Source organism: Musca autumnalis, unplaced genomic scaffold (assembly GCF_047663935.1).
Source record: "Musca autumnalis isolate F117 unplaced genomic scaffold, ASM4766393v1 scaffold_1, whole genome shotgun sequence".
In the NCBI taxonomy this organism is placed as follows: domain Eukaryota; kingdom Metazoa; phylum Arthropoda; class Insecta; order Diptera; family Muscidae; genus Musca; species Musca autumnalis.
Genome location: NW_027411644.1, coordinates 181,539,921 through 181,553,170, shown reverse-complemented (window position 1 = coordinate 181,553,170; position 13,250 = coordinate 181,539,921). Strand labels below are relative to the sequence as shown.

Genomic DNA, 13,250 nt, shown 5'->3' with positions numbered 1-13,250 from the left:
TTTAGCATTATTCGTTCCATTTATACTATGAAGATTACAAGAGGATAATGAGATTTTGTTGTTAATACCCCACACCACCATAAGGAAAATATATTACTTTTTTGTCAGGGTAAGTAGTTACTTATTGTTATGAAATTATATGTTTTTTGAAGGTTTGAAAAAAAGGCTCAATAAACATAAACTTAAACTTATTCCCATAAAAGGGTGTTTCTAGTTATTGTGCAATATTTTCCGAACATATTTTTGTCCATTTCTTAAAAAAATTTAAATTTCTTGACCAGGCGATGAACGTGATATTAAACAAATATTTTCAGGGCTTTCTAAGCTAAATATGTGGATTAGTAGAAATATCTTAATTTTTTGATAGGTTAGAAAAATTGTTCATAAATTATTCCAAAGACATAGTGAGTTAAAGTCCTAGTTTTTTGAATAATCGGTCCGTAATCTTTTTTAAAACGTGGATTTATTAAGAACTAGCTGAACCCGGTGCGCTTTGCTACCCCTACTTAGATAAAATATTATTGAATGCTACAATTATGTATATTAACTCCATTTTTTTTAATATTTTAATGCATAAATATAGGAAATGTGAATGTGTTCTTACCCATTCAGGGCTGTTATGGAGCTTTTATGGTATTTTTGTATGTTGCAGGAGATAACACTCCTCCCAAATCTTTAACGATTATGAGTATTCCTAGGTAAATAACTTTAAAAATTTCATATACTCGTACACTCTTTATTTCTCTTTATTTCGACAGATTGAATTTAGATCTACCTGAGCCTACTCTCCTCTTTAAAAAGTAATTTAAATTACGAATAGCACCAGGTTTGGGAATAGTTATAATTTATTTTATTCATTAGACTTATTTTTTCCAAGTGCATATGGTAAAAACCAAATTTCCTTTACAATTCCATTTGAAAAAAAAATAAAAAAAATTGCGAGCACATCTACGATTTTTGTTATAGAGGTTCAGGAAAAAATCCTGGTTTCAAATCTGTTCGCGTTCACAGAATTGGCCGATGCGCGCAAAAGTTATAGCGGTTTTTATTCCCTCATAAAAAAAATATTTTAAACTTTGTTATTTGTTGTATTGAGAAAATGTATGAATATATCAGTAACAGCATTTGATATCTTTACGTAGATCCACCATAATTTCTAAAATTTGTTTTCATTTTCGCGGAAAATCAAAAAAACTTAAAAAAAAATCTGGAAGCAAATCTAAATTATACTACCTCAGAGTCCTTATAAACCTCTTAAAAAGTAAATTTATAATACATACAAAATCTAGACAACGCCTAAAAAAATATGAAACCAAAATTATAAACATTGGCTTTATAAATGCATATTATAGCAACAACAAAAGAGAAAAAAACTTATTATTAAAATATTATACCAAATATATTTTTGGTTCGATTAGGAAAATTAGAAAAAATATTTGGGAGTTCTTCAACTATTTCGCTAAAATCCCATACAATAATTAATGTATACTGCTAAAACTTCATCAAAGCTTAACTGCTTACTCTGATAACTTATTAGGATAGGGAATTAAGAGTAATATTGAAATTACAATTACACTGTACAACAAAATCGAACTTTTTAAAAAATTACTTTTTAAAAAACCCCGCACAGATTATGAAAGAGGACCGAAAAAAAGAAGACACGTGTATCGGCGTTTTGAAAGTTTACGTCGGCAAGTAACATAAATAGGCGTGGCAAGTTCCGCCCATTTCTACAGGTTTTGAAATATTCGACATCAGATTCCTTGGAATCCTTGCATTTTAGGTATAAAGTGTCTTAGGCAATATTACTGACAAAAATGCGGGGTATTTTTTTATGAAAAAATTAACCCTCATGCGAGTCACTAAACGGGTCTTTTTGGTCCCTTTTTTTCAAAAACGTTTAAAAACTCCTTTAAAATGTGATCGTATCAGATCAAAATATTCTACAAAATTATTTGTTATAAAGTTCTACTATATAATAATAATAATAATAATAATTGTTCCACAAACATCCCAGATGGGACAAGGGAGACTTCTCTCATATCAATGAGTGCACGCCGATTCATATTGGCTCAATGATATGGGACCTACTTTTTATTGCCGAGTCCGAACGGCGTGCCTTACGACACCACTTGTAGAGAAGTTTTTCATGGCTTAAATACTCAGGAAATGTCGCCGGCATTACTGAGGGGGAATTTTTGCCACCGTTGAAAATTTGATGTTGCTTGGCCTGGGATTCGAACCGCAGACCTTCTGAGTGCAAGGCGGACGTGCTAACCATTCTACTATAGGTCCCCGAATACACCAAAACCCTAAATCGTACCTAAACGCCAGAAATCTGCCAAAAGTAAAATCACGTTTTAGGGTTAATGTTATACTTTATCTGAGTTTATTAAGTTTTGTCCCACAAAACTTCATTCTAGATAGAACACGTCAACGACAAAAATAATCTCCATCAAATTTCAATATAAGTCGCCGAATAAATGAGATATGTATTTGCAATATATATCAAGAAAATATATACATCAAATTTGCCAACAAAACACCCAAATATTTTTTGAATAAATTTGTTTTGTTCTTTTTTCGAGTTGATGCATGAAAGTAACATGAAATTTAGTTCTAGACGAAAGGTGTTAAAAGAAGAAATATTCTGCTCAAAATTTCATTGTAAGTCTTAGAACAAACTAGATATCTGGATAAAATACTTTGTTAAGAAAATGACGTTACAAAATTAGATATTATAGGTAGAAATTATTTGTTACACTTTTAGAATCTTAATTAAAATTTATTCCATACTGAGCCAAAATCTGCTAAAATACCTCACTTCTTGGGGGTTGTGTCAAAAGAAAAAATGTTCCAAATCAAATTTCATTATGAGTCTCTGAGCAAAAGAAATTTGTAGCTATAGCATTTAACATCTCCAGAAGCTTTCGCTTTTTATATATGATTTATTCACATTTTCGTTATCTGCGATCACAAAATATATTTTATTGATGTTTTTTCATAATAAATTCTTTCAGAAGATTATGTGTGCTCGATCCAAACTGTTTTTGAAATATCTATGGTGAATATATGTATGTATATAGGGAAAATATTGATAACCCAGATCGGACTTTGAAAAATTACTATAGACTAAAATAACGTCATCAGGATAAGTCATAGGTTCCTGATATTGTATCTGAAAATGCGGGGATAGTATACGGCTATTGTCCATACGAGTCCTAACATCCATGGTTTTGCATGATCCTAAATACTCTAATGATGGCAGCTACTCCTGCTCTGATAAAATTATTCGGCGACTTATATTGAAATTTGATGGAAATTATTTTGTCTTTGACGTCTTCTATCTAGAATGAAGTTTTGTTAATAAACTCAGATAAAGTATAACATTAACCCTAAAACGTGATTTTACTTTTGGCAGATTCCTGGCGTTTAGGTACGAGTTTTGGTGTATTCGGGGACCTATAGTAAAATTTTATGACAAATAATTTTGTAGAATATTTTGATCTGATACGATCACATTTTAAAGGAGTTTTTAAACGTTTTTGAAAAAAGGGACCAAAAACCCCGTTTAGTGACTCGCATGAGGGTTAATTTTTTTCATAAAAAGATTCCCCGCATTTTTGTCAGTAATATTGCCAAAGACACTTAATACCTAAAATGCAAGTATTCCAAGGAATCTGATGTCGAATATTTCAAAACCTGTAGAAATGGGCGGAACTTGCCACGCCTATTTATGTTACTTCCCGACGTAAACTTTCAAAACGCCGATACACGTGTCTTCTTTTTTCGGTCCTCTTTCATAATCTGGTCGAATTATCTTGTAATTATTTTTTGTGTTGTACAGTGTTATACAAAAAATATGAAAATTAAAAAGCCTGTTATTTGCGAATAAGTTAAAGTCGGTTGATGCGCATACGATTTTGAATACAGTGAATCAACTGGCTACACATTCTATTTTGCGTTAAAGACCCATATTAATTGCGTATCTCTCTAATTTATGACACGCGTTTTCGCAAATATTATATTATATCAATAACTTTGGTTCACTAGACTATAGCCCAAGCTTGAAAAATAAATCGTGTATAGTGGTCGTATAGTTGGAAAATATCTTCGAACGACTAATTATTCCTAACATCTATATAACAGAGATTTTCAAAACAAGCGGCGACATATTCTATACTTCAGTTGTACAAAACTAGTAAAAAATATTCTAAATCAATTGCAGAATTCAACTGAAATCAGGAATATGCTGAAGGATTAATTATTTTAATAAATATTTTGTCTGTAAATTCCTGTACTACTTTCGCTTGACGCTAAAACTCTTAGTTTTTATCTAATTTAATTGTTAAGCAATGAAAACGGGTTGATTATTTTCTTATTTCGGTGTTTCAAATTATCGACCGAATGAACAAAAAGCTGTGTAAATACTTTCTTAATATCCGTTTTTGTGTCGGAGAAATAAGTCAATTAAATGCATTTCATTAGCTGTATAACTTTCGCTTGGATCCACTGTCGTTCAATGGACTCCGATCGTTTGTTTGAACAAACTGCGTATACGTAATATCATACATTAGTTACTAATACGTTTTTAACAAGGACCGTGAACTATGAACTAGATTTGTCAACTCTATGTGTCAAGAGATGAAAAGGGGATGAAAGATACCAAGGAACGGCACTGAACGGCTTTAACATGGCAAAGCCCAGGGGGAGCTGCAGGACAATGATCTGCGCCTAGAATGTTCGCACACTTTATAGAGAAGGTGCAGTATACGCATTGTCAGATGTACTTAAAAAGTACAAGGCCGACATTACTGCCATACAGGAAATACGATAGATTGGGAAAGGCGTCACAACAACATCAAAAGGTGACGCACTGCATTATAGCTGCCATGACACAAAGCATGAGTTTGGTTGCGGATTTATAGTTGGTCGGATGTTAAAACATCTGGTCTCCAGCTTCACCTCAGTGAATGAAAGACTCGCTACAATTCGATTAAAACCAAAATTCTTCATCATCAGCTTTATTTGCGCTCATGCTCCCACTGAAGACAAGGACTAACAGACCAAAGATATATTTTACGACCGCTTAGAAGAAACTTATGAGTGCTTAGAAGAAACTTATGACTTATGAAACTTATGAGCTGCAAAAAACGTGGTAGTTAGCAGTACCAGATTTAATCATCTCGATATTCATAAGGGCACCTGACTGTCTCCAGATCAGAAAACATGAAATCAAATTGATCATGTTGTGATAGATGGAAGACATTCATCGAGCGTGTTGGATGTACAATCGTTCCGGGGAGCAATCATAGATTCGGACCACTACCTTGTTGCAGCAAAGGTATAGGTACAACGTGGAACTTGGACATCGGTAGGCTACAAACACAACAGATAGCCACAGCATATTCCACTCAACTAACCCAATTGCTTAAATAAAGTACTCCTCGTCCCGATAACATATCAGCACAATGGCAAATATTGTCCACTCCATGCAAACAGCCGCAAAATCCACACTTGGATACCAGAGACCTCCACCAAGGAATCCATGGTATGACCAAGAGTGTAGTGCTGCTACCGAAGAGAAAAATGCGGCATATAGCGCACGAGAAAGGTATCTGGAGAAAAGGAGAGAAGAGAAACGTTTTTCCGCAGGAAAAAGAGAGAAATGGAAAGGCGAAAATGTGAAAGTGTGAAAAAATCGAGATGTACAGGAGCCGGAATGAACCATCAAATTGATGGCTTTGGTACAGGCACATCCTCCTGTAGTGACCAGCAAGGTAATTTGGTAACTGATACAGATAGTGTGCTCAGGATATGAAAAGAACATTTTTCCAAACTGTTGGTATCCGATAGTAGCGAAGACGGCGAAGATACCACAGATCCAACCCCAGAAAATGGTATTGAATGTATACCGCAATAAGACAGCAATAAACCGGCTGAAGAATAATAAGGCAGCAGGAGTCGATGGCTTACCAACCGAGTTGTTCAATGCCGGAGGCGACACACTGCACTATAGGTCAAACAGCCCATTTTACTGGCCAAAAGTCAGATTTCGCACTTTGTATTTTCACTTATTTTGTGTTACTTTCTTGTAAGAAATACTTCAAATATAATAAAAATAAATAGTGTTTTTGTATGAGAAATTATACCGTTACATGGCAGGCTGCCAAATACGTATTATCCAAATAACTTTAAAAACTTTTTAACGAAATATGTTTACTTGTATACGTTCAGGTTGAAACAAAATCACAATATTAGCATAAGTAACGATTTGATTAGAAATAATTCGATATCTATTTATCAAAAATGCCCTCCTATCATCATTTATGTGTATAAATAGTTATTAAATGGGTGTTAACTTTGAATTTTCGAAAAAAGTAGAACATTTTGAGGTCATGTACGCTTTTAAAGTCTCGGCAACGATCGGCAATGAAAGTGAAAATTGAAATTAGTTCATTAACTCGTGCCGAATGCAGAAAATTTTATGTGATTTTGCGTAAATTTGCTCGACAAGAATTATACAACTTTTTTTAGGTTACCATATTTTCCATAAAATTGATTTTTTTGAAGTCAGGGTTAAACCTCTTATCAAATAATGTTAGCCAAATTGGAGTCTACAGCATTCTGCTGTGTTCTAAAGTCATATTATTTACAAATCTTTTATAAATATATACAGTTATAGTCAAAATATGTCACATCATATTGTGGGATTTTCAAGGTAATAATTTTAAGGCATATTCACATTAAAACTAAAACGAAACACAACAAAAAAGCTTCTGAACTTATCGGACGTCGATGCCTTCAATTCTGTAGACAAATAACAGACCTTCCAGTTTTTGTCCCCAAAGGGTTAAGGTACCAGTTGTGTATTTGGTCCATAAAGGGTTAATTTCTTGGCCCACGTTGTTCCATTTTTCTCCCTGAATCTAAAAACGCTATATTAACTTAAACCAAATACTTGTTTTAACTTTAAGACTTTTGGCCAATAAAATGGACCGTTTGACCTATAGTGCACTGATAAGGTGTATTCATCAGCTAGTTAGCAGAATCTGGCCGGAAGAACGAGTATCCGACGATTGCAACCTGATCATCCTGTGACCTGTCCACAAGAAATTAGATAAGACTGTATGCTCTAACTATAGGGGCATAAGTATTCTCCCTATTGCCTACAAGATATTGTCAGGGATATTATGCGAAGGACTAAAGCCTATGGTCAATGAAATAATTGGACCATACCAATGCGGCTTTAGACCTGGGAAATCTACCACTGACCAGATATTTACCTTGCGGCAAATCCTGGAGAAGACGCAAGAGATGCAGATCGACACCTACCACTTTTTGTCGATTACAAAGCAGCCTTCGACAGTCCCCTGCGTTCGAAGGTATTCCAAGCCATGTCTGAATTTGGTATCCCTGCAAAGCTCATTCGGCTTGGTAGAATGATATTAACTGATACTCGGTCCTCAGTTAAAATAGGAAAGAGCCTATCCGAAGAGTTTAGTACCAAAAGAGGTTTCAGGCAAGGAGACACCCTCTCGTGTTACTTATTCAACATTCTGCTGGAAAAAGTTACACAAGATGCGAAGGTCAAAAGAAGTGCACAATATTTACAAACAGCCATATGTTACTTGCTTTTGCCGATGCCATTGACATCATGGGTCGATCGGTAAAGGAAGTAACTGATACCTTTCCAAAAGTCGAAAGGGAATCTGCTAAAGTGGGTCTGGTGGTAAACGGCGAGAATACCAAGTTGGTGGTGTCGACGCGCAATGCGTCCATAGAGATCGGACCAACTGTTGACGTTGGTTCCTATAATTTTGAGGTAGTAAAAGACTTCGACTACCTCGGCACCGCCGTAAACACAACAAACAACATCAGTTGTGAAATAAAAAGAAGAAAGATGCTACTTTGGCTTAAGTAAACAGTTTAAGAACAAAGCCACATCACGTCAAACAAAAACAGCGCTTACAAAACACTGATACTACCCGTGCTGATGTATGCTTCCGAAGCCTGGGTACTTGCGCAAGCAAGATCTTCGAAAGATCTATGTACCAATCTGGGTTAGCGGTGAATATCGACGTCGTATGAACCACGAGCTGTATCTGCTATAGAACGACATCCGTATAGATAAACGTATCGAGGTGTAACGATTGCGTTGGCTAGGCCATATCTTAAGAATGAGCGATGATGAACCCGCTAAAAAGACGTATAAATACGTGGCGGTGCACGCAGAATTGGCAGGCCTAAGCATAGATGGAGCAAACAAGTGGATGAAGAGATGAAAAGGGCGTGGTAATCCAGAGAGCGATTGTTAGTTCGGCGTATGGAACAAATGTTCTGTAATGGGCCAGCTAAGTAAGTATATGTCATGGGAATGAATTATGGTGCTCCATGTAAAAAGGCCTTTAAAATTATCGTCACGATTGAAAATTTATTCTAATTTCGATTTATAGAAGAAAAAACTATAAAGCTTATTTGACAATTGAGAATTTTTTTAATGACGATTTAAGCAGTGAAGAAATTCCTTTGAATTATATATTTTCTTGTTATACAAACCAGTTACAGACAACAGAAGTATTGAATATGCAGCATGTTTCGATAAGAAAGTGGTAAAACGAACTCAAAAAATCACAACACAGGAATTTTCTGCGTTTTTTTTTTTTTGTTTTCAATACAAATAGATAATTTGAAAACACAAAGGAGTTTGTGTATTTTCCCTTTGCATTCATAATCGAAACGAGATACAGAACCAAAAACTTATTTTGTGAAAAAATGTATCTTATTTAATACAAATATAGTGGTGTAGGGTATTATATGATCGACTTGGCCGACCATTAACTGATTACTTTGGTGTTGTGGTTTTGTTGGTTAAGGTTATATATAGACTATTTCAAATATACACAATGATTTGTTTTTTTTTTACTTTGGTTAAGGATAGTTGTTTTTGGTTTCGTTTAGTTCAATGCAGAAGCGTGCGTATAGTTGATAGTTCATTATATATTTTTTACTTTTAGTTTAGGCGAGTGATTTTTAAATAATAAAAATAAAACTAAATTAAAAACAAGTAGGGGGATAATGTACACACATAATGACAAAACAAATATTCAACAAATAAAAATTAAGAAAATATATTTTAATAAATAATTTTAACAAAATTATCTAAAATAAAGAAAATATTTAAAATCGTTCGAAAAAAATCTTCTTTTTCTTGTTTTTCTCATCTTGTGTTTATTGTTGTAATTTTTGTTAAAAAATTTCAGTGTTTTTATAGTTCTGAATGTTTGGATGACAAGTGTATCTCCTATAAAAGTGTTATTGTGTTTGTGTTTATTTATTTCTTATTTTTATGACGCTCTTAGTGTGTTATTGTTATTATTATCCTGTGTTATTGTTGTTTTAGTTGGTTATTGTCTTTTGGTTTTTTTTTGGACATGGTAAAACTTACCCACACACGGATTGTGATTAACTATATTAAATATACGATCACAGCGTTTCTTCATATGATTATTGGGACATATACAACCAAACATGGGCGATAATCTTAGATTAGTCCATGAATCATGACAGGCGTCTCTGTAAAGAATGAAAAATAAACAAGGAAATTACTAAGGAGAAAAATCTCAAAAAAAAAATTTTAACAATTTTTCAAAGTTCTTTAATATATAGATAGTGAAATTCTGCAACACTTTTTTGAAAAGTGAAAAATAAAAGTTGACAAGAATCAGAAGGGCCTAGAGACTACTTAATTTTGGTCACTAACTTACCGAAAAATGTACTTAATTACGAAAATCATAAGCATTTTAATTTTACTTTTTTGGAAACCAAAAAAACGAGATACAGAATTCCACTACTGATCCCCTTTAAATTCACAAATAGCTTTACACAAAATATATCTTTATTACATATACGCAGAAAAATATATGTTAGAAATATGTTTGGATCCAAACAAATATATGTTTGGGACTGGTTGTAAGGAAATATATGTTTGCAACATTTTGTAACATATCTCTATTTTATTTGTTTGGGTACCATAATATTTTTTATGTTTGAACATATTTTTTATGGGTGGAGGGAGGATTTTTGTCAAAGAGCGTAACAACATGGCTCTCGCTAATTTCATAATAAAGAGCTGTGTGTATGGTGCAATAGAAGACGTGGAAGCGACAACGGGTGGGTGAAAAACTTTGTGTTTGCTTTTGTGGTATGTATACGGCCAAATACGTGTGTTCCGTTCTTTGTTGTTGTTGTTGTTGAGATTTATTCATCAACAAGTCAGTCAAGTCATTTTTTTCTGCAACTTGTTAACTGTTGTTAACTAGCAAGCGAAGGGGAAAAGAAAAAAATTGTATGAATTATTTTCTTTTTGCGAGAAATACATTTTTTTCTTCAGTTTTCCCAAGGCAGTCGTTGAATAAAGACGTTAAAGTGAGTGAATAAATCAGTTTATTTGAAATATGCCTATTACCTACTTATTACATTATATAATCATTTGATTTCAGATGCCGCTGTCCCGTTAATGATTTCAATTGTGAGGAGAATGTGCTTTATTTTACAGCTAACGAGAAGCGTTCAACGATGTTTTTATAGTTTTTATTAATAATTTTCTTTCTAAACGTGTGACACTATTTCTTTTATTTGGGATTTTGTATGTATCTACGCGTCTGTTGTTGCTTTTGTGTTTGGAATTTCTTTACATTTCAATAAAAGAACAAGTAAAAAAGCATTAAGTTCGGCCGGGCCGAACTTTTCATACCCTCCACCATAAAATATTCATTCCTGTCCCCAACTTTAAGTGAGTACGTTAAAATGTCAGATAATGTACATAAAATGCTTCATTCAGGAGGCCCTTTTTTATGGTGCCTATATTTAACTGTTGACAATTTTTGGTGGGCTAGAAATTGGGAGGTACTGTTATATAGGGGTTATAAGAAAACATGGGCCTATGATGACAGTTTTTGATGGGAGCCTTTAATGTCAAATAACTCCTAATTCGGTTAAAAAATTTAGCTAGAATCCTCAAAATATCGAAAATCGGTACATAACGTGGGAACTTCAAATGTCATTAACAGCTAGTTCGGAGGTATCTGGGCTATACGAAAATATGAACTTAAATGAACAATTTTTGTTGCAGAATTTTTGTTGACTTTTAAATTTCAAATTACAGAAAGTTCGTCCACAAAATAAAGCTAAGGTACGGAAAATCGGGAGGTTTGTTGTGGGGCTATACAAAAACATGGACCTACGTTCGGTTAAACATTTTAAGTAAAATCCTCAAAGTACCGAAAATCGGGAAGTATCGTTATATTGGGGTTATGTTGAAAATTGTTGATGCAGATGTGTGGTGACCACTACAACCTTCAAATGTCAAATTACAGTTAGTTCTGTTAAAAATTGTAGCTAAAATTGCCAAATTACTGAAAATTGGGAGGTACCGTTACATGGGAGCTATATCCGAACATGGACCTATGTTGACAATTTTTGATGGAGAGGTGTTGTGACCGCTAAGAACTTCAATTGTCAAATTACTGCTAGGTACCGTTACATGGGAGCTATATCCGAACATGGACCTATGTTGACAATTCTTGATGGAGAGGTGTTGTGACCGCTAAGAACTTCAAATGTCAAATTACTGCTAGTTCGGTTTAATATTTTAGCTAAAATCATCAAATTACTGAAAATCGGGAGGTACCGTTATTTGGGGGCTTTCTTGACAATTTTTGGTAGAGAGGTGTGGTGACCACTAAGAATTTCAAATGTTCAAATTACAGATACTTCGGTTAAAACTTGTTGGTAAAATTCTCAAAATACCTGAAATCGGGCGGTAACGTTATATGGCGGCTATTCCAAAACATGGACCTATGTCCACTAGTTATATAAGTTTATTGATATTTAAGAACCCTAAATGTCAATTGATAGCTAAATCGGTCTGAAAATGTAGATAAAAATGCCGTAAATCGGGGGTACAGTTATATGGGGGCTATACCAAAACGTGGACCTAGGTCCACAACTTTTGTTATATAAGTTTAGTTACACTTAAGAACCCTAAATGTCAAATTATAGCTATATCGGTCTGAAAATATAGCTAAAAACGTTAAAATACCGTAAATCGGCGGGTACCGTTATATGGGGGCTATACCAAAACGTGGACCTATGTCCACCAGTTTTGTCACATAAGTTTATTGACATTTAAGAACTTCAAATGTCAAATTATAGCTTCATCGGTCTGAAAATGTAGCTAAAAACGTCAAAATACCGTAAATCGGGGGGTACCGTTATATGGGGGCTATACCAAAACGTGGACCTATGTCCACAACTTTTGTTAAATAAGTTTAATGACACTTAAGAACCCTAAATGTGAAATTATAGCTACATCGGTCTGATAATGTAGCTAAAAACGTCAAAATACCGCAAATCGGGGGGTATCGTTATATGGGAGCTATACCAAAACGTGGACCTATGTCCACAACTACTAATATATAAGTTTTTTAACACTTAAGAACCCTAAAGGTCAAATTATAGCTACATCGGTCTAAAAATGTAGCTAAAAACGTCAAAATACCGCAAATCGGGGGGTATCGTTATATGGGAGCTATACCAAAACGTGGACCTATGTCCACAACTACTAATATATAAGTTTTTTAACACTTAAGAACCCTAAATGTGAAATTATAGCTACATCGGTCTGATAATGTAGCTAAAAACGTCAAAATACCGCAAATCGGGGGGTATCGTTATATGGGAGCTATACCAAAACGTGGACCTATGTCCACAACTACTAATATATAAGTTTTTTAACACTTAAGAACCCTAAAGGTCAAATTATAGCTACATCGGTCTGATAATGTAGCTAAAAACGTCAAAATACCGCAAATCGGGGGGTATCGTTATATGGGAGCTATACCAAAACGTGGACCTATGTCCACAACTACTAATATATAAGTTTTTTAACACTTAAGAACCCTAAATGTGAAATTATAGCTACATCGGTCTGATAATGTAGCTAAAAACGTCAAAATACCGCAAATCGGGGGGTATCGTTATATGGGAGCTATACCAAAACGTGGACCTATGTCCACAACTACTAATATATAAGTTTTTTAACACTTAAGAACCCTAAAGGTCAAATTATAGCTAAATCGGTCTAAAAATGTAGCTAAAAACGTCAAAATACCGCAAATCGGGGGGTACCGTTACATGGGGGCTATACCAAAACGTAGACCTATGTCCACAAGTATTGTTATATATGT

The 13,250-nt window shown here is 34.2% G+C and overlaps 1 protein-coding gene across 2 annotated transcripts in view; it reads right to left on the bottom strand.

Annotated features, from left to right (window-relative positions):
* Gfrl (Glial cell line-derived neurotrophic family receptor-like) overlaps positions 1-13,250 on the bottom strand; it is a 618,264-nt gene that overhangs the window by 180,628 nt on the left and 424,386 nt on the right. For both annotated transcript variants that reach the window (XM_073959142.1, XM_073959143.1), the window contains exon 6: positions 9,449-9,576. In XM_073959142.1, the coding sequence (XP_073815243.1) occupies positions 9,449-9,576 (128 nt within the window). The remainder of the gene's footprint in view (positions 1-9,448; positions 9,577-13,250) is intronic.